Source organism: Pholcus phalangioides, unplaced genomic scaffold (genome assembly GCF_987345545.1).
Source record: "Pholcus phalangioides strain wild (caught in Gottingen) unplaced genomic scaffold, Ppha-v1.0 ptg000040l_1, whole genome shotgun sequence".
Classification (NCBI taxonomy): domain Eukaryota; kingdom Metazoa; phylum Arthropoda; class Arachnida; order Araneae; family Pholcidae; genus Pholcus; species Pholcus phalangioides.
The window spans coordinates 975,075-998,287 of NW_028301626.1; the positions used below are offsets into that span (position 1 = coordinate 975,075).

General features: G+C 39.4%; 1 protein-coding gene across 1 annotated transcript in view; it reads right to left on the minus strand.

Moving 5' to 3' along the window:
• Nucleotides 1-751: 751 nt before the first annotated feature.
• LOC149065245 (uncharacterized) overlaps nt 752-23,213 on the minus strand; it is a 49,923-nt gene continuing 27,461 nt past the window's right edge. Inside the window, exons 6-8 of the mRNA XM_089254124.1 lie at nt 7,252-7,335; nt 6,742-7,134; nt 752-6,612 (exon numbers count right to left, since the gene is read on the minus strand). Of these exons, the coding sequence (XP_089110250.1) occupies nt 6,331-6,612; nt 6,742-7,134; nt 7,252-7,335 (759 nt within the window). The 3' untranslated portion in view covers nt 752-6,330. The remainder of the gene's footprint in view (nt 6,613-6,741; nt 7,135-7,251; nt 7,336-23,213) is intronic.

Here is a 23,213-nt window from a genome sequence, read left to right on the forward strand (position 1 = left end):
ACGTCTCTGCCGGGACTCGAACCCGGCTCTCCTGTCATACCGGGCACAAGCATGCTACCATCTACACCACTGGAGACATGACCCTGCCTTCCTTATTTCACGCCCTGTGGCGTGAGGCGCTGAAGTAGAGGCATTAGTACCTCTCTTAACTTCAGGCAATAAGGAAAGCGAGGTCATGTCTCCAGTGGTGTCAGTGTCTACGGTGGCATGCTTGCCCGGTATGCCAAGAGGGCCTGGGTTCGAATCCCGGCGGAGACGTGATGACCTTTCTTTCCGAGTTCACTCCAGCTAACCACCACTCTGCCACTAGTAGGGTTCAAACTGGAATCATCGTGATACGAGTCCCTCATGATGCCCGCACAGTGGCTGTCACATAATACTGGATTGCAGACGTACAAGCAGAGGATGCCATGGATCCAAAAAAGAGGTTTGGAAAAAAATGAAAACTTGTTCCCTGGCGACGGTAAACTTTTGTTGTTTTACTTACTGTCATGGCCCCCACATAGAAGGGGGGGGGGGGGCTGACAGGGCTTTGGCCCTGGGGCCCGGGACGGTTCTCATCATTTTTTGCTTTTTCACGCTATAAATTAACTACAGAAGGGGCCGTTAAAAGTCTGGCCGAGGGGCCCGCAAAATATCCCAGACTAGGGGACCCGCTACAGGATGTGGGGGGGGGCATGCTTACGGCCTTTGATAAGACAAAGAAAATATATCAAGCCAAATAAAAGAAATCACGCCAAAACACGAAGACTGGAAGTACAGTAACTCATTTTATTGCATGATTTTTTTTTATTCTTATTTTGATACGAGTCTGATATGTCCAATACAAGATTATGCATTAACATTACGTTTAACATGACATGAATGTCGCTCTCCACTTGTTAATACAAGATATACGGAAGACTGGATGTTGTGAAGATATTTATTATTTTCAGATTAAAAAAAACATCTGAAATAATAAATATCTTCACAACATCCAGTCTTCCGTATATCTTGTATTACGTTTAACGTTCAGATTTGTTTCCTTGTTTACATTTATTATTATTATTTTCTTCATCCTCAAACTAGTTCTACATTTTTGTTGCCAAAACAAATAATAATAATAAAAATCCCAATATTCTGTACATTGATCTCGTATATTTCCACATTCATTACCATATACTGTACATACAAGTACGGGAATTAATACATACATTTGGTAAATACGTACATTTATATCCATATTATATATATATATATTCGTTTGTCTATGCATAGTTTAATATAGGAACCAAAAAAATGAAACCAAAAAAAATTGGTTACACACTGTGATTATACAGACTGATATGTTTCTCTTTTTACATAGAAGAATTCATATACAACAGTTGTAAAGAAACACATTTTGATTGGTTCTTGTGGAAGCAGAATGTCGTTTCACGTATTGCATGAGTATAATACAAATATGTATGTGTATATATATATGTATATATAACGATCCGCAATTATATGTGCGTTTACAAGGGGGAGTGGGAGGCTAGAATAATTTCAAAAAGAAACATGCATTTACTAGACGTTTACCAAAGAATTTATCTAAATGGAACCATCAGTTGTACATTGAATCATAAAACCTTCGAAGGAGGAAAGTTTCGTGTGGGTGCGGCCTGTCCAGCACGAGAAGAGACTTGGTCACGCCCCTTACGAGAATGAGCGGTTGCTGCGAATTTGACTCACGCCCCTTCCTGTGACTGACACAACGGTCATTTTTCACTGCCAGCGCCTATCAGATTCGAAACCACAGTATGAAAAAATTGTTTCTCAACGAGGGTTCCTTGGAATTTTGGGGTTCTCCAAGACAATGGTTACACGTGAAAAAGTATTCTACCAGACCCCCCCCCCCCAACTGTAAACGTCGATAAAGTTTTATGAGAAAGTTTCTTTTTTTTTTTCATTGTTTTAAATTAATATTTTGTTCTGCTTTCGGATTGCTAGCTTGGTTGTTTGTTCCGGACTAGTTATATAATGTCTTTCTTTTCTTTCTTTCAAACCGAGCACAACTCAGGTCTATCACCATTTATGGGCGATTTACTACCTAGTGAGTTGTGCCGGATGTGTAACTGTGTGTGTACCTAACAGTCTGAGTGCATATGTAGTGTCATGTTTGATTTTTCAGTGCTGCCATCTATATTTCAGAAGTGAAGTTAGTGATGTGTTATGATTGAATTTGTGGTGTTTGTAGGTCTGTTGCTCTCTGTGGCGAGACTTTCTAACGGGGGAGATCGGCTCGCATTCGCGCCTTGAAGTTGGAAACCACAGAAAACCAACTTCAGGTACGTAGTTATAATGTCTCCAAACCAAACATGGCCCTTGCTCTGTCCCTTGCGGGATATAAGCAGATTACCTTGCGGCTAAGTTAGTTATAATGTCTGCTCTACATTAAGTCGGTCGTTGGAATCAACGCGAGCCGATGTACCCGTTAAAAAGTCTCTCCACAGAGATCAACAAGCCTACCAACGGTACGATTATTTATGCATTGCACCTCCTTCGTAGTTTGAAAAATTGATGGCAGATGGCAACACTCTACACGCATTACACACATGGGCGGAGATACGGGGGAAGGGGGGCGCGGCCCCAGCATCAAAAGTGGAGTAGGCAGATCTAATGTATATATATTTATACACATACGTATATAAATTGACATCATCATCATCGTGCCTCCCCCAGCAATAATGACCTTGCCCCCTCCCAGACTTCCAAGTCTATTACCGCCTATGATTACACAGGAAACGAACTTTAAGGTTCACAACACCCTTATGCGCATATTCTCCAGCATGGCCCAGAGGCCTTTTCGACCACCAGCTTATATCTCTTCATCGGACAGAGCGGCGGGCCATGATTTGATTAGGACGAGGCGGTTGGAATCCCCGCGAATCACGTAATGTGGAAGTGACGAAGTCTCATCTTAATTGCGGACAGACTATACATACAGATGTGACAAATCATTCATATAAAATATCAACAACATCATGACACAGTACACAAACATGATCGGTACGGCATCTCCGATTCTCTCTAAGAACTTCCATTAATGTCAAAAAATTTAAAAATTAACTAATGTCTTTACGCGACATCTAAAACAACAAGTCCAACAATTTCCCTGGTCATCGCTAGACCTCTAAACCGTTCAGCGCACTGAGTTCGCAGTTATAAAGTTGGAGCCAATAAGAAGGGGGGATCCATAAACATTCGAGTCAATAACGAGACGCATCTCAACGCGGACGCGTTATGATTCGCTCGTTGGCTACAACGTCACGGAACACCTACCTAACGGAAAATGATGTAAACCTAAACTATATAATTTTCTAAATTATTCATATGATAACCACTTCGATAAACACTACTCATTAAAAAATAATTAACTTCATCAACATTATTTCATCAGAGAAAGAGAGAAGAAAGTTTCTACATCAAAATATCATAGACACATTATAATAAGTGCAAAAAACTGTTACTATAAGAATAAAAGCTTTGATTCTTCTTCTTTTCAAATAAATGCATCGAAACATACCTTTTAGAAAATATCACCAATGTCGCAATTTGATGGTATATGTAGTTTTTTATTTATACACATATATATGTTGACATGCAATTATTGTACCTCTTATCAAGTGCGTCTTGAAGATGGGGGGGGGGGGGGAACGAGGTTAGCTTCTAGTATCTACACGTATAAAAGAAAATATCCAATCATCATCCTTATCACGGAAGGATTCTGATAATGATAGTGGATACTACCGATTTCGAAACTGGTACTGCTGTAGCTATCCATGGTACTTTTTAGTGATTTACCTTCCAGTTAATCACTTGAAAATTTACAGTATATTTGAATGTACAGTTAACTGATGAGCTGTGCTACTGGTTTTTTTTTTTTAGTGTCATCTTCTCCCATGGAAAAACAGGGCACGTGCCCAAGACCAAAATATAATTGAACATATTGTACTTTCTAATTTTTCTGAATTCTTGAATAGGGTTGGTAAAACCGGAAACCGCGACGTATTGTCGAATAAGCACACACAAATGCCGTCGCATACTTCAGAATCTGTTTTCGAAAGTAAATATGTTACGTTTAAAAGTTCGAAGTGTGGTCACTTCGCATATTAGCTATACTTCAGGCATTGGTCTTTCTGGTCACTTTGCGAAAAGCCTAGACCGTGGAAATCACGAATTTATAACATTTATGCATTCTCTGGTCACATGAAAATACTCTGTTAGAGTTCCTCAAATGCTAAGTGGGTCTTGCCCTGGGCCCGAACTTTCGAGGAACGTGCCCCGTGTATTTCCTATTACCGACAACGGGTAATTTTCGTATATATATTATATGGGAATTGTTCTTGCTAAATTTTCATAGTGGGAAAATGATTCTAAACTAATTCTCGTGATTTTATAGTTTTCTTGTGTGATACTGTAATCCACATTAGAGAGTGTGTTTGTGCCTGATGCTTTTTGGTACGAGTGACTCTCGTTACATAGTACGAGGCGGGTTTGTTTTAATAGAGACAACACTGCTATTAAAATGTCGTTTATACCACAGGGTTAAGTTGCATGTCTGTCCTGCTTCACGAGAGAAGGAAAGTCCAAAACAGAAACAGTGGATCTGGATGAAAATTGATTGTGCGGGAGGTCTCACACGGCACAATCATGTCACCAAGTGCTCTCTAAAGAATTTACGGGGCGTCTGCGTTACTACAGAACAGTAGTAAAATATAGGTAAAAGTTATTAACAAAGGACACTTAAGATTGCACAAGCACATACAGCACAAGATGTGGCTGATATTTAAAGTTGTTGGGGGGTGTTGAGAGAATCGCTCCACTCTCACCCTTTCTCTCCAGATTTAAGTGTTTGCGAATAGATATCGGAAACCCTTCCAATATGTATTCTATACTTCGACCTTAGACGGAGGAACCGTATAGTAACATTCGCTTCAGAACAGTTGTGGACAGTCTTCAGGCAGTAGGCGGGTTGAGCGTCATTCTCAGATCGAGTGTCCATCGATGAAAGCTTACCCATGCGGTTACTTTGTCGAGATACAGAAAGGAGGGGAAACTCTTCCAAGGATTCTAAAACGTTCATCTGGATTTCAGCCAAGTTTTGTTTCATCCGTGTATCCATCTGTGTCCCAAGTTTTCATGAGACGCAGAACAGCGTCAAACATACCAAACGCCAAACGGGGGAGTAAGTGCGTGATTTTCTAGCAACGCAAACTGGTTTTGAGAATTTGCTCTGAACATTAAACTAAACTCATTCAAGTAGAAACTGAGTAACAGCGATTACGAGACATCTCATGGTTGAAGTGAGGCTATCGTAATGCACGAGTCCACTCAGGAATGACCTGGAGACCTTAGACATATAGAAAATCCCATGTTAATGAGAACTGGTGCTATAATTTTCAACAGTAAGCACAGTATTTGAATTGATAGGCAAGTATTTCCCAGCGATTAAGGACCCTAATGCCCTTCGGGGGGGGGGGGTCCATGATACTTTTGAAACGGCCTTGGGTGGAAGTGGAAAATCATTTGCTTCTGCGGACATCAGAAAAACAAAAAGACTTGAAAGATTCGGATTTCACAGTTATCAAATTCAATTCAAAATGGAAAACGCTAATTACCGAATTATCATAAGTATCAAAAGATGTCGATAAAAAGCTAATTTTTCAGCAGCTAATTATTTTCCCCTTTTCACATTTAGTTTCAATTAACCGTTACTAAGCTCTTCAAATGTTACAGAAGAAAAATTAAAGAAGCTCTCATTTATACCGTATTAGAATATTCTCGTCTACTTTAAGAGATCAATGATACTACCCCTTTGTAATCACGTGATACGACACGTGATCAGAATTCAAAGTCTCGATTGGTTCAACTCGACGGTTTTTGAAATTACGTCATCACAATCAGGAAACCAGGTTGTTTCCATTTTCTCTTTTCCTAATATCTGTGCGCAGTGGGATGAAAATTTTGTGAATTAATGGTCTGGTTCTTCTATGTCTTAGATAGGATATTTCACGTGACCAATTACTATGTATTTTGTGCTTCTTGTTGTTCTGTTAACGAACCACTTATTGGATTAAATGAAGGTTTGCATGTCCTGGTCAGTCGATCAACGATTCGCAACTGACCAATAACCTGCATTTTCAGGAATGTAACTAAAAGTCTTAAAGTTATTCTAGGGTATTTCTAGAGATAGTCTGGTCCCTTTCTCGAGAAAAATTGTGGAAGGGTTGAGGCTAGTTATACAACGACCACAATTTTATGTCTCTATGTGTAGTTTTGGAGTGAATTCTATCTATACTGAAGGTAAAATTAAATGGCCGTTTCGGTGCTGATGGTTATGGTAGAAGGCTGTTGGTTATAGATGTGGTGAGACCTCGCGAAATTCATGGCCTCCGCTTGTTGTGCAGAAGGCTGAGCCAAGATCCTTGAACTGCACCGGCTGCAGAGATTGGATGCTGTTATCTGTTGCGGCTGCACCGTCTGGGTCGATGTGTGTATCATAACTAGGCCTTTCTGCTGATAGAAGTCGTTGCGGCTCTGTCTGTTCGCTAGGGCCGTCAGCTGGCGTTCCCTGCTCCTCTCTTCGAGCACCTATGGACGAGAAAAGGAATTAAATCGGCATTATTTCAGTTGTGTGTGTGCGCGCGCGTGTGCGTGTGTGCCGTTTAGGGTGTGGGGTCCTAAACGAGATAGGAACTGCGACTGAATGGCATTACCTACCTTTGCAATGATTGCTGCGGAAACGTGATCAGGGGTCGATTCTTCGCTAGACGACGTAGAAGAAGCGGTCGTCGAACCGTTGGAAGAAGAGAAGGCGACTCCGTTGGTGCTAGTGTTCCCTTGTTGGTGGTTGCGATGATCCGGCGGCTGGTTGACGGAATAAACCATGGCCGCTGGCGGGAGCGTAGGCACTGAAACTTTAATTGTGCGCACATCCGGGTGACACTGGTCCAGCAGCGACGAGGAAGATGACGACGAAGCGGACGACGAGGTGCGAGAGCTGTTGTTGGTACCGACAGAAGACGAGCATCGCCTCCCACCGCCGCTGTTGGTTCCGCTGTTGTTTTGTTGGTTGATGTGACGCTTCACCTTGGTCTGGAAATCAGCGGGAAGCTAGTAAAAAAGAGAAATCGATTATTGATATTACAGAATAACCATTCTGAGTCGGTATTGGCAGGTACAGTTACTCGCGACACTGGCGTAATCGAAGAAACATGATTAATGTCTCACCGAATTGAATTTGTGTGCCACAAAGTTGGAAGGCTTGCACTGAAGCAACCTAACAGCGATGCTGCAGTCGTTTCGATATTGCTCCTGCGTGATAGAAAAGAAGAAAAAAATTGGCATTTAAATAGCATTGCAAAACCAAACTACTAATGCAAGTTATGTTTCATAATATGAATCACAAATTGGGACGGATGAAGATCCTTTGACAAACAACGCTCGGTGACCATGGTGCAGTGGCGGATTCCAGGCAGGGGCGATGGAGGCGAACGCCCCCCCCCAAGAGCCTTCAAACAATAGGCGATGGGGCTATCGCCCCTCCCAAGAGCCTTCAAGCAAACGTAATTCCGGTTACCTCATTTTTTTTTCTTTATTAATTCTTAATTTTTTATTCCTTTTCTTCTCAAATTTGTGCACCATAGGAAGTGTGACCTTGAACTTTCTTATGGTGATCTTAAGAGAATAAAAGAAGTCATAGCCGGTCTCTTGAGCCCTGCTTCAGAAAGTGGGATTTTGAACATAGCCTCTCTATAATATCTGAAAACATAGGCCTCGGCCCAAACCAATAATTTGAAGCCTTTATAATTTGAAATCTTTCAAGTGCAAATAAATAAATACCTAGATTAAACGTTGCACAAGTGGTTCCCGCTTATAACATTTCTCCAAAAACCGTCATGAAAAACGTTTTATACGGGGAAATATCAATGAGTATTAGTGAAAGATGAGATCACGAAAATGAATCGTACTAACCGGGAAAAAGCAGTGACGTGACCAGATACTTGGTCAGCATTTTGCCTCTCACCGTAATGTTGAAAGGAAGTATAAAAGGATGAATTACGCCTTTCCCGGTCCAGCGCCCAGGGCATCAAACCCGCCTCCCCCCATAAGTTCAGGAAGGTACATCATAAGTGGAATCCACTATATGAAATTGATTGTTTGGTGTCGGATGTTCTGCGGGAATTAAATTTAGCCACGAGAGGAATCTTTTTGGACAAAGAAGCTTAAAATTGATATTGTGCACTTGATAATCATAATAAATTATTATTTAAAAAATGCAAATCACTCGTAAACACCAAAATTTGCTGAAGTGAGTGGATCTCGGCTGTGGACACTTGAGTTTTCAGCATTGGTTTCCAACCTTTTCTGTGCATACGCAAAGCAGATCAAGGATAAAGACTGAACAAGGTACTGAGCGAAACGAGCAGAGACCACAGAGGGCTCGTCTGAGGGTCCCTCACTGATGTAAATGAAGCTCGTTTGGCCAGTCCCGGCACGCAAAATCTGAATCATGTGAAAAACTATGAACAAAACTATCCTGTGCTGTACTGAAACCGAAACTGTCTTACATACATTTTTCACAAGCACAGTGCAACCCGTTACGGGAAAGGGATTGCCATTGTGTGTGCAGTACATACTTAATTGATAACTGATTTGTTTTGTGGTTTGGATTAATTTTTTTCCCTTCAAATATTCAAGGATCGTCTCTATTAAACAAGGTTTCTGGTATCCGAGGTAGCTCAGAATTCGTTTTCTTTGGTTGACCGAGATCCTTATTTTATTCATATTATTCTACGTAATTGTTATCAAAACGTCGCAAAGACAAATATTGAATACTTTTACGGGGATCAAAAATTACATTAATAAGGAAAGTATCTACCTACTTTGATATGAAAAGTTGAAAAAAATATTTATCGAATACATCCAGATGCATTTATATTTGTGTATATTGTTTTGTCCGGTTGACTGTGAGCCTTAATTTTTATCAAGCAAAGGAGAAGGAAGTAGGATTCTAGGAACATTTTAAAATATCAATTCTTCATATGCTTTTGCCATTCTGCTCCCTTTTCATCTGCAAAGTACTCATTTATTTGTATAATTGCACTTAATATGTAAATAATTTTTTTGTAGCTGGTAATGTGCATCAGAATTAACGTGATCTTCACGTATTCCCAAGATATCTTTATGATCTGTCCAAGGAATTTATTAGTGTTAGTAGATATCCACGGCGGGATTCGAACCCAGACCTACCCAGTCAGAGGTTTGCTCCCTAACCACTCGACTGCAGGCGGCCTTACAACGTTTAAAATATAGCCCATTAATCAGTCTGCCCCTCGAACAATTTTTGGCGAGGGTAGCCAGAACAAATGTCCAAATTTATTATCAAAAACAGCCAATTCATTAACTGTAACATTAGTTGCTACAAGCAATTTCTTAAATAAGTGTGTTGCTTATTGAAGAAAATATAATTTTTATTAATATAAATTTTAATTTAGATTTAGTTTTTAATTAATTTAAATTTTAAAAATTTAAAGTATTAATTAATTTAAAGGTATAAATAATTCTAATTTTTAATTAATTTTTCAAAAATACCAATTTTTATATTTTAAGCATGTTTGGCGTCTGCGAACACTGGGTTGGGCCACACTGATCGAAACCTTCACTGTAAAAAATCGCCCCCCCCCCGGATCACACCGATCGCACCGGATCCGCGCTTGCCATGGTGTCCACGACTGTACCTACAATTTCGAAAGTCAACCGACGCTCCTTGCGTCCCACTTCTGAGATCAAACGAGGATCCTTTTCTTAAGTCTCCTTAATCCCACATAGAGGCTCCACCACAGTGACAAGATAGCTCCGCCTTCAGTGAGATCCAGAATACGCTAGCTTAGTCATCACTCGATAGTATAATTAATAAAGTGGTCACGGTAAATATGATAAATCGGTTATTGTACATAATAACCGGTTATTATGCATACTTACCAATCGTATTGGTAAGTTTGATAAATTTATCACTTTTATTGGCTATTATGCATAATACCCAAGTGTCGTTGGTAAATTTGATAAATAAAAAAAATATTTTTTTACCGTTGATTATATATACTACCCAAGCGTACCTGGTTAATTTGATAAATGCATGAAATTTATCACTTTTACCGGTTATCATGCATATTATATTAGTGTAATTGGTGAATTTGATGTCCGTATGTCCGTTGTATCGAGATCCGATTGTAGAATTCGTCAAGTAGGAATTTGTTACATTGGGGGGGGGGGTCTGATTGTATACGCACACATAAACTTGTGAAAAATCATTAAATCAAAGAATTTGTGGAATAGGAGTTTGTATTTTCGCAGAAATTCGTTAAATCAGTGTTAATTAAATCCGGTTCAGACTTTGGCTGATTAGTACGGCCATCTAAATCTTATCACGACAATGTCACGATTTATCATATTTACCAATACGAAATGACAATTATGCATAATAACCGGCAAAAGTAACAAATTTAGTTGACCCAACGACGCTTGGGCATTATGTGTAATCTCCGGTAAAGGTGCTAATTTTTTTAGTATTTATTAAATTTAGCCGAAGCCTTAAAATTAGACCAAAGCCGACGTCCTCTCACGGTTCCACAGATATCTTCATCCACAAGGACCTTGCAAGATGCTCGCATGTATTTTTGCGGATCAACCGAGTGAGAGGTCCCTTGGAATCACGGTATGAACGCCCTTATCCGGTGCTACAGCGGGAGAAAAATGTCTTCAAGATACTGAAGAAGGGAAAGGTGTACGTCATGAGCATCGATCGAATCAAGCTCGCTTTCATGCCTCAAGATGCTGAAGTCCCACCGTCATCAAGCCGAGAAATACGCACGAGCGATCCACCAGAAGACCCGCGAGTGAAGGACATTCGAAAGACGCGGTCCGGTCGCAAAGTCAAGTTTGTGGACAGGTTCGTGCCTTGACGTGTTCACGAACACTGCGAAGGGGTACTGCGGTGCCGCCTCCAACAAATAAAAACCGACAGCTGTGACGTCACGGACGATCTTTGTGTGGGTGTGCACGCGCATGAGGGAAAAGAAGAAGAGTAAGTTGATAGGTAAACACACCGAAGAGTGTAAAAACGTCCGTTAGGCCTGCGTGCCGTTAGTATCTGAAGATGTAAATATAAAAAGTTATATTTTTTAACTAAGAAGTAAGTAATGCCTCTAATTACCGAATCCAATTCGCCTCCCTGAGCGACGAGACGTTGCAACATAAATTCTGCCAGACTTGAGGACTCTCCCCTTCAGTCAAACAACCCCCTAAAGAGGGGGGGGGGGAGGGCTTATCCCGGGCAAAAACCCTTCTTTAGGGAGTGTTGGCCCAGTGCTCATGGTGCTGTCGAGAGATAAATAATACCAGCTGCTGCTTTTTTTTTTGTAATCGCGTGGCACGTGATCAGAATGAAAAGTCTCGATTTGTTCAATCTGACGGTTTTTAAAATTACGTTATCATCTTCAGCAAACCAGGCTGTTTCCATTCTATATTTTCATAATATCTGTGCCCAGTGGGATGAAAATTATATGAATTTATAGTCTGGTTTCTTCTATTATGTCATAGATAAGATACTACACGTGACCGGTTATTGTACTTTTTGTTTACTATGTTTAGATGGCTCTGGGCGATGGGCAGTTTTAGACTGCTCTATAAATTACGTAGACCACAGTCATTTTCCAAAAGTTTAGATTGGCATTACACGTATAGTTCTCAAACAACCAGAATTAGATTTCGGTACCTCCCCTCAGAAAGAAGGCCTAATTTCTTGTGAGGAGAGTTTTCCGGTGTAGCTAGTACGCTGCATTGGCAGAAATCGGTTTTCCGTTGGCAAGTCTACTGTGTTTCAAAGTATAGATTTTCCTTTGTGCTACACAAATCAATTTTATTGGATGCTAAAATGAGATTGAAGACGATAACCGAGACCTATTCGATGCACTACTTTACCCAAAAAAAAAAAAAAAAAGATAGCATCACCAGATTTCACTTTGCGAGACATATCAGAGTCCATTCTCGTGTCTCTTTGGAGTACTAAAGAATTTTTGAGGGTACTTCACCGCTTAGGACTAGTTGTGAAGCAACACTCAGACGTTTATTTAATTCGACGGAATCAGCCTAACACTACTTCCTTTTACATTTTCAAATAGGAAATCAAATTATAGCATTTATAGGTTACTGGGACTATTAAATATCTTAATTTAGGCAGCCCCCCAACCTTTTCAACTATTTCTGAAAACATGTGGCATTTGGCACCGACTGCCGACTATGGATTCAAAACAATTTCAAACTTTCCTACGGTGACTATAACCTTCCAGTTTTGAAAGAAAAAGAAATGTTCTTTGGAAAATTGAGTTGTTGGTTTGGACCTCGAGGGAACCTCTCTGGAGAATTGGTTCCATTTAAGTGCGTGTCAATGTTGTCTCGACCTCGAATTGACTCTCAATGAGCCCTTCAAAAAAAGAGGGGGGGGGGGCCCAAAACTAAAATATAACAGGGTACGAGCCATTATTCAATTGCAAGTTTGAACTTCTGTGTGTCGGCCAATCAACGGTCCGTATGTTGTTCTTTTTTTACTAACAATGGAGGAGAGTAAGTATGCGCAGTCGTTATGGGTTCCTAAATAGATGGCCATTCTCAATTTCTTTTTTGTAATGGCGGAACGATTGCTTTCTTTCGTTTGGCACGATGCCATTCAAGTTTTTACCGATAATTACTTTACGAGTTTCCATTTTTTGTTTTTCCTCCCTGAAGGCAAATCGTTTGTTACTTTGGGAAGAGGGAGAGAATTTTAACTTTTCGGTATTTTTCCCTTACACTCTCTCTCTCTCTCTCTCATGGCTGAATTGCCGGGGCATTTATCTTTTAATGGTTTTTCCGCAACGTTTCTGCTGGAAGAGCAATCGGATAAAGCAACAAATATTCGAGATTCCCCTCATCATCTTCTCTCTGATAATTGGATCATGGATTTGGATAACTTTCTGGTCGATGAATACAAACTGAATCACTTGATTCTGATTATAATCGCCATCTTGCTTAGATTGCTTAGCAATCTGGGACTCTCGATTTGGATCTGATTATTCTGACTAGTTGGAAGCCCCCCCCTAATACATTCAACCTTTTTCTACTTGCAGACCGGTGAAATTAACTGAACAATTTCGCGGACCGACATAAATGGGAGAAATATTTGCGAACCTGTGGAAAAAACAATAATAGTAGGAAAATTTCTTATACCAAACCCTCAGATTTATATATTATATTTCACACTAGCTGATACCCGGTGACGTTGCCCGCCCCGTAAAAAATTTATACACGTATAGCTTATTAATTATTTCTTAATCAAAAAAATTTCTGCATCACAAGTAAGAAAAAATTACTTTTATTTTTAAATATTTTAATTAAAAACTTCAGGCAATCGCTTGTGGATACACAATATATTTTTTTTTTCCATCTGGTGTGTAGATGTACAAATTTTTGCTATTACCAACACGCGAACAGGCGACGAAAAGCAGTCCGTGTGAAAAACAGGGCTCAAGTAGGTTGATACCTGTCACTGCTAACGACTGGCCTTGCGCTTTGTTGATTGTCATGGCAAAAGCTAACCGAATCGGGGACTGTAATCGCTTGAATGTAAATGACATTTCTTCAGTGATAATTGGGATACGTGGAATGAGGACGTCTTCTTCTTTGGCACATCCAGTTAGATCAATGATGCAATTGTGCAATTTCTTTACTCAGTTTCTTCACCAAACACCAACTCTGGCCATATCGCTATATTGCAATTTACCTCACTTGCCATTGCGGAGTCTCGGTGTCTCCAAATTTCTTAAAAGCATTATAGGTGCTCCGACTTTGAGGGTCAAATTGTGTCGTGGCACACCCGGAATATCCAAAGAGTTAAGAAATTCTGCAGGTTACAGAACTGTCTGCGCTGAGTCTGTGACAGTGTAAACCGATTTGTAAGATGTGGAGTTGATCCCGGAATAATTTTTAGGATTTTGTCGTTGATCTTGTTCACACTGTCATTTTTCGATGCCAGAATCGCTTTCTCACAAAGCCACTCATGGTTTTGGTGATTTTGTTGAATGTTTGGGAAGACTTTGTCTGCAAGTTCTTTAACTGAGTTTATATATATAATAACTGGCAAAATCCATTTGGGAACGTTATCAGTCCAGTGCTTGGGTCTACTGTTTGGTCAACTGATGCGAAAATGATAGCAGTGCTGAGTCATTTTGCAGTTGAATTCGCATGTTGGTGGATAATGATAATTTTTTAGCTTCGTGCCAGAGTGTTGATGATTTGAGGCAAGCATTGAGTTCATCAGTTGGCGTTACACATTTTTATTCCCAGTTTTTTCGTCGTAGTTGTTGTTCTCTGTTGTTAGCGACGTCATACGTCCAGCTTGTGTAGCGAATATTATTCAAACGTCTTTTAAGCATTTTTTAAATTGAAACTATACCTTTACGATGGGCGGTTGATGAGATAAAGGCCGCATTAGCACTTACAGGCCACCCTGTATATAGGCTAGCAGAAATACCCGGCGCTCTTCCCGGGTTTTCTTCAATTACTGGGAGGATTGGAAAAGTTACAAACCGTTATAAAGGAATAAGCTGTTATAATAACCGAATTAAAGGTGTGACAGACCATTGTAAAGGCGTATATACACGTCTGAAACGCATTGTTGGAAACCACGGTAACCAAAGTAAACGTTCCGAAAGTAATTGTTGAGGCCCCAAAACCATTGTTGCCCGACAGTTTTTTTGCCCATTTCGGGCATTTGCCCAGCTCTGATGAACTTTTAAAGTAGCCTACGGTTCAATCCCGGTCCTGTTTGGTATATATGCAAAATCTGGCGACGATCGGCCTAAAACTGTAGATTTGTATAAAGAACAGACATACATACACACAGACATACTTTCACATTTATATGTAAGATTTATATATGCTGGGACTCCTGCTGCCACCTGACAAATGCAAACAAAACCATCTGTCGTAATTGTTGAATTAAAATTGATTGTTGGTTTTAAACCGGCACCAGCAAGAGCGCAAAACAAGCATAACCTTGCCACATAACGATTGCCACCTGGCAGTCGAGTGGTTAGGGAACTAGCTTCTCACTGTGCAGGTCTGGATTCGAGCATGGATGTCTACTAACACTAGCAAATTCCCTGGACGGATGATGCTGATTCCTTGGGAATACGTGAAGATCACGTATTTATTTGCTCTCATAACACACACACACACGCGCGCAAAACGTTCCTATATAAACAGATTTGTTTGAAATTTCTGAGCGGAATATGTACGAGTAGTAGTAGTGGTTTAAAACCGGTGAGCAGCATGAAAATAGACAATATGCTTCATACCATCATGGTATAAATTCCATGCGCCAAAATACCGGACACTATTTTTTCATGTTTGCCGCAGAATTAAATTGCTTTTTTGTGAGCACAGTAACCGGTATTACATGGCACATACAATCTGCATCGGTGTGCGGCATGTACATGGTGGTCACAATTGTTAATTTCCATGCCGCACACCGGGTTTTTATTTGGTAGGTGGCAGTAGCAGGGTCCCCCCCCCCCTCTCTCTCCTCTCTCTCTCTCTCTAAACGTAGCTCTTCGTAGTTACATCAGATCCACCATCTCCCCGGTTTCTCAGAAATAAACACCCACGTAGAGACATCGCTATTGTCTCGCGATCACGGATTACACCAAAAAATGTTTTGAAAATTGCTATGATTATATTTCAAACTAGCTGTTACCCGCGGCTTCGCTTGGCTGGATTCGATTATCTGAAATTTGCTTGGCGATGATTCCTTCCTTCATTTGAATCTCTCATGACCCCCACCTTGGGTGCTGCATTTCCAGAAATACCGTCTTGGCGAGTCTTTATATTATAAAATGTAATACCGACCGAATTTCATATTTATAGCTTTCAGCGGTTTGCGCTCAGCGATGATTGCCCCATATAACCTTTAACCCCCCCCCCATGTCCCTCTTATAGTATAAATTTTTAAAAATCCATCGTTAGTGAGTTTTCACATTAGAAAATAAAACTGCTGACCAAATTTCATATTTGTAGCTTCGGTGATTTCGGCTCAGCGATTATTGTCCCATGCAACCTTTGAACTCCCCTCATGACCACTTTAGCGGCTGAATTTCTAAACCCCCCCCCCTCTAGGTGAGTTTTTACGTCATGAAATAAAACAACCGACCGAATTTCATGTTTATTGCTTCAGCAGTTTCGACTCGGTGATGATGAATCAGTCAGTCATATATATGGGCCTATATACTTTTTTGAGTTATTTTTTTCCCCGTCTTAAAATTCGTGTGACCTACCGATGCTAACCCTGCAAACCGTTTTTTTATTTCGGTTATTTTTCTGGTTTTTATGAATTTTCAATGTTTCTACGGACTACGGACTTTTTGTCCACCCTGTAGTTAAAGCTTGCGCTATAAATTTTGATTTTCCGTTGCTAATTATTTTCAATTTATCAATTAATACCAAAAGTTTTTACTGCCGAGTGGAAGAGAGCAAAAAGTTGTTCCCATCTTCATAAAAGGTGACAAATCTTGTATTGAGAACTATAAACCAGTTGTTATTTTATCTCCGTTCACTAAAATCGTCGAATCGATACAAGTCCTGTATTTTCGCGAATCAACATGGTTTTTTCGATGGTAGATTTTGCGCTGTCACTAATCTCCTGAGTCTTAATGCCTGTATTATCGACGCCATACATAACAAACGACAACTTGATGTCATATATACTGATTTTTCAAAAGCTTTTGATCATATCGATCATGGAATTCTTATTAGAAAAATTAGTAAAATCGGTTTTAATTCTGACCTAGTTGGAAAGGCTTATTTCCCACTTATCCAATAGAGTGTTGTATGTATTCTATAAATCAAATTTAAGCCAATTATTTGTTGCTAGTTCTGGTGTGCCTCTGGTGTGTATCCTAGGCCCGTTGTTATTTATCATTTTTATCAATGATCTATCCGCACTTTTAAAAATTGTCTACTCTTTAATGATGAGTTGAAGATTTCTAAAAGTATTGATTGTACTGGTGTATGTTATAGCCTACAAAATGAGTTGTTGCCTTTACTTCACGAATGGTGAAAAAGAATCCCATCTTTTTTACGCAAAGCATTAATTATAGCCAATTGCTTAGAAGAACCTCTGCGACCGATTTGGGCGTTATTTATACTAGTACCAATTTTAACTTTGCTGATCACATTAGAAATCTTTGTTCTGCGTCATATAAAAAACTTGGCTTGCTTAAAATAATGTCGAGAGGTTTCAACGATAGTAATACTTTAATATCCCTTTTTAATACGCTTATAAGATCCAAACTGGAATACACTTCAATTATCTGGAAGCCATTTCCCGTTTGCCATATTATGAGTCTTGAAATGATTCAAAACAATTTTCTAAGGTATTTATATTTCAAAAAATATGGTCCTTATAACAATATTCTATCTGCCACTCATCTACAAAACAGTTTCAATGTTATTAGTTTACAAAAACGCAGAAATCACTCGCTCGTTATTTTTTTTCCAGGAAACTGTTGACTAACCAAATTGATTGCATAACCATTCTTAACGAAATCTGTTTCAATATTAAGTGACATAATACAAGATCTAATTGCTTATTTGCCGTCAAATCATTCAATACTAATATTGGTAATTACTGTGCTGTATAAACAGATTTTCCGAATTTTATAATGAGCGTCCTCGACATCTGGATATTTTTCATTCGTCTGTTACCGACTTTAGAGGATTTTTGCTGTGATTTCGCTGTATATATCTTTGTGAAGAGTTTTGTATTTTGCGTAATTTTTGTTACTTTTTATGTCTTTTGTGTACCCTTTTTTGCCCGTAGCCCTCTTTGAAGCATATTTTTTTCCCGTGACTCCCCTGTATTACCCAGAGTCTTCGACCCTCATCTAGAAGCAAGGTCCTTTATGCGTATTGAATTGATTTTTTTCAGTGAATTTATACTGAATGAAAATTCTGCAAATAATTCTGCAGTGGCCTCCAGACCACTGGTCTAGAATTTATTGAGCTCCCCGCTAATCCGAGTACTATTCAGGACCGTCTCACCATCATGAGCCCCCTAGGCAAAGTGATGCCATGGTAGTCCCATACTTAGCCGGAAATAAACAGCTTACATATTTCCTACTTATTTTCAAAATTTATTGTACTATACAAAATACCATAAGGTGGGTCACTTATGGACATGAGACCCCCCCGGGCATGACCCCTCACAACAGTGGGACTGACAGAGCCGCAGCCCGAGGCTTGATATGATTTTCATCATTTTTTGTTTTTCACACTATAAATTTAATATAGAGGAGGGGTATGTGAAAAATCTAGCCGGGGACCTGCAAAAAACCCCATCCTAGGCAACCTGCTGCAAAATGTAGGCAGTGAGGCCCGGGTGGGTCCATGCCCTAAGCAGGGTTGGCAACCCGGGTGTTTTCAGAAAAAAACCTAACCCACTGGGTTTTTTCAGGGTCTTTTGATATTGAGGCATAAGGAAAGAAAGTTATAGGCCTATATGCTGTAAATATATAAATATATATAATAGACTGGGTAATTTATGACAATTATTATGTACATAAGTATATTAATAATAATTAGCACAGAACATTAATTCAATATTGATAAAAATTTTAGCTGGTTTAGTGTGTGCTTAAAGCGAAACCAGAGTTCAAACACCTCTAGTGGAGAAACACTCTGTTCCCAAATGATAAGAAATAGTATATCAGTTTATTAGAATTATGATTAAAAAAACGAAAATCCTAACAAACTATTTGTAAGCAACTAAATTCTGAAACCACATCAATCTTATTCTCTGAAAAAATAGTGTAAGTTAAGAGTTAATTTTTTTCTAGATATATACCTTTGCTTTACCCCTGAATACTAAATAAGCTGTATTTAGATAATTTTAGTTTTTTTGTACTTGTTTGCAACACTTTCTTTTCTTTTAGAGAGAAAGGGAAACAAGAAAACAGTCCATTGAATGGACTATGGTGAATAAAACTGGTAACAAATGGCAAGTGACTTTTAAGTTTTGCAATGCCATAGTTAAGCGCGTGTCCCACGATTCTTGGCCGGCGACGCAGGGCTAGATAATTAAAGTAACCACAGCCACCCAAAACCACACAAAAACCACAGCCGGCGTGAAGGAAATCCGGTACTTGTTCGGAACAAACACACGCCGGCTGTGGTTTTTGCGGTTTTATGTCCACAACAAAGACTTTTTATTATCTTTTACTTTAATTACCTTACCCTGCGTCGCCGACCAAGAATCGTGGGACACGCGCTTTAGAGTGCAAAAGTGGAAAGAATCCGTGCTCACGTGAATAAATGCAGGAAATCGGAAGCTCGTTCCTTGTTTTTGTGTTCATCAAACACTGGTGATAATCAATCTTCATGTAGTGAAGATGCATCTACTTTATTGAAAAGAAAGCAACCTCTTGAAGATAATGTTTCTTTCTACATGCGAAAGTTCAAATACTATTGTGGATGCTAGAACATCAAAACCCAAAGACCAATAGGACAATTTATTGTTAAAACAAGTGACCGCCAGAGGTTAGTTCTTGATCTAAAAGTATCCGAATTTTTTTATGCTAATGTTTTTGCCCACCTTTTAATATAGCCGATAGTAATGCATTTAGAGAAATGGTTTATGCTTTGCATCCGGGTTATATCCCTCCTAATAGGAAAAAATTAGCTGGGTCATTATTAGATGAGGCAGATAAAACTGTTGATATTCTAATGGCAGAGGAAATGAAAAATTCAACTATCACTCTGATGTTGGATGGTTGGTCAAATGCAAATGCTGACTCCATCATCGCAATGAGTATCCACACTGGCAAGAGCACCCACTTAATACAACCTCTGACAATAAAGTTCGGTGAATGAAGTCAGAACGGCCGATCTGGCAACACTGGCGAAGCAAAACGCTGCACATGCGTAGCGGCCGGTGTTGACCATCTGCCGCCACCGTTGTTCAGCTGAGCGTCGTTTGTGTTCCGTGAAAGACTTGCTTTACAAAGTGCTTGTTTAGTGCGTTGGTTCTTAACTGAGAACAAGAAAATTAATCCACAAGGAATTTCTACCTGAGGGAACGACGATGAATGCTGTAAGGTACATTGAAATTTTGACCCGTTTCATGAAATGTCTACGCAGGGTACGACCTCAGTACGCACAACAAGGTTCATGGTTTCTTGTTCACGATAATGCTCGCCCTCACACAACCAATATCATCAAACAGTTCCTGGCAAAAAAGGGGGTGGTGCAAATTGAACATCCACCGTACTCACCAGATCTCAATCTTCCAGACTTCTTCCTATTCCCACGACTCAAACTCGCTTTGAAAGGAAAGAGATTTGACGATATTCCTGACATCCAACGAAACGTGACGAGGCTTTTGAACTCCATCCCAAAAGAAGACTTCTTGCAAAGTTTCCAGGACATGTATAGGAGATCTCAGTGGTGCATAGTAATGGGAGGTGACTATTTCGAAGGACAGTAAGGTAACTTTCGTTAACATTTCATCTACGTTAATGTTACAGGACTATTCACCGAACTTTATTGTCAGAGGTTGTAGATGCTGTCGAATGCGGCTCACACAAAAAAACAGCAGAATTTTGTGCGGAAATAGCTGAAAGAGCTATGGATACTATCAAGCAAGAGTATAATAAAAGTGTTTTTGCTGTTTGTTGCGATAACGAGAACAAAATGAAAAAATTTCGTGACATAATTGTCCAAAACCATTCACATGTCCTTACTTTTGGCTGCTCAGCCCATTTTATGAATCTTCGTGTTAAAGATATCACCCCTAAAAATGTGATAAAATGTGTAGTAGAAATACAAAAATATTTTAGATAACACCATAGACCACTTGGGTGGCTTATGGAAAAAGATGGAGAAAAGCCACAATTACCTAATGAAACAAAGGGAAATTCTGAAGAAGCTTGCCTTTCTTCTTTCATCCATAATTACCAAAAATACGTAGAAATATCCATTGAACATAAAGAAGAAATTGCAAAAAATAATTGTGATGTTTTTAGATAACAAAGGATTACATAGAGAATGCGTCAACTTGCAAGTACAGTTATCGAGTATTGGTAAAGCCCTCGATAATTTACAAAGAGATAGCTGTACTCTTGGACAGACAGTAGAAATATGGCTAGATGTATTGGAAAGTCAAGAATTATCTTCATATAAAGAGTGTGTTGCATGCACATCGCTTTGAAAAAGTACCAACTCCATTTCATTTCCTTGCAAATATGACTGATCCTGCTTTGAGAGGAAAAAGATTAACTAAGGAACAAGAAGCTTCCGCTGAACAATGGATCGAAAAACTGAATACAGAATTTGTTATTGCACTGCAGATGTTCCAAATATAAGACGTAGATTTCTATCCAGGAACAATGTTTTCACGAAACGTGATATAGTCAGTTGAAGCAAAAAAAGTGGTGGAAAATCATGCGTGGCAAGGCAGAAAAAAATAAGATTTTGAATACAGACTTTCGGAAGACCTACATTCAAATTACATTCACATCTGCATCAATTCAGCGAATTTTTCTACTTTTGGACTAGTATGGTCAAAACAGAGAAACAAACTTTGATGTGAAAAAGCAGAGAAATATTAGTGAAAGTGTATAGATCACTCAAATCAAAAGGTGTTATTAAAAAGGATTAGTAATTGTGAGTTAGAAAACATTCATAAAAACGTTTATTTTCTTTACTTGTAAAAAAAAGACATATAATGGGAAGAAATATAATTTAAATAGCATTGAAACGCAGATTTAATTTATGTGTTTTTCTTAAGATAGAGTCATAACCCCCCACATCCCGGAGCCAGGACCTCTTGGCGGAGATCTTTCGTGGGGCCCCTCTGTAATGAGTTTATAGCGGAAAATAAAATCAAAAATATTATATGCGTGCTCCAGGCTAGAGTCCTGCAAGCCCCACCCTTGTGGATGGGGGGGGGGGGAACAGAGTATATATAGACAATGCAATAAAAGCATACTCTATCTGTGGCCCCCACAAAGGTATGACAATGCAATAACATCATTACAAAGCATACTGTTCGCAAGTAAGTGAAGTTTTAAGGTATAATTTTTAATGGGATTTTTCAAGGGTTTTTTCTTACCCCTATAATCTAAATAGCATTGAATACACAGGATTATTTATGTATTTCTTTTGAGATAGAGTATGACAATGCAATAACATCATTAGAAAGTATACTGTTTGCGAGTAAGTTCAGTTTTAGGGGTGTAGTTTTTTCGGGTTGGGCAAAATCAGACCAACCCTGGCCCTACGATGGCCCTGGTTTTGTGGGTGCTTTTGTTGGATTCTGTAAGTGTATAGTCACTAATATAAAAGCATTATTTCTTCACACCTTAATTTTTCTTCTCAGCTCTCTGCGGCCCTGCAAACCACCTGTCATGGCCCCTTTCTAAATTTTCTTCCGTGGCCCCCTTGAAGTATCTCAGTACCACTAGGGGGTCATATGGCCCCCGGTTGAGAACCACTGACTTAGGGCATCAAACTTATGTCTAGAAATTCTCCTGGGGGAGGAATACGCACCTTCATTATACGCAGCCGTCCCTGGTGGTTGATGACGTAAGCATCATTCAAATTCCCCTTCCCTTCTTGTCATCAAAAATCAGCAAACCCGAATCCCCCCATCGATGCTGACGTAATACTTGAATGACCTTTAAGAACGCCATTCTAGTTATAAATTTATTTATTTATGCAACAACCATTCAAGGCCTAATCAAGAGGACGTGGTAGATTCCTACACATATGCTTTGTAACATTTGATAAGAAATCGAAAATCGTGGGGGAGTTAATAATAGTAGAGGGGAAGCGTGTTCCATTCAACTGGTATTGGGAAAGGAACTGAATTTAAAACAATTCTGTAGAGGCAAAATTAGGTCTTAATTTTTTGGGGTGGTCATGTCTATTGGAAACATAGGAAGGCCTAGTCAGAATACCGGACGTATCGAAATTTAAATGACCATGAATAATCTTGTAAAGCATGGCTAAGCGGGAGATAAGTCGGTGAGTAGCGAGTGTGTAGAGATTAAGTTCGAGTTTAAGATAGGAAACTGAACTAAAAGATGACCAGCAGTCGTGAA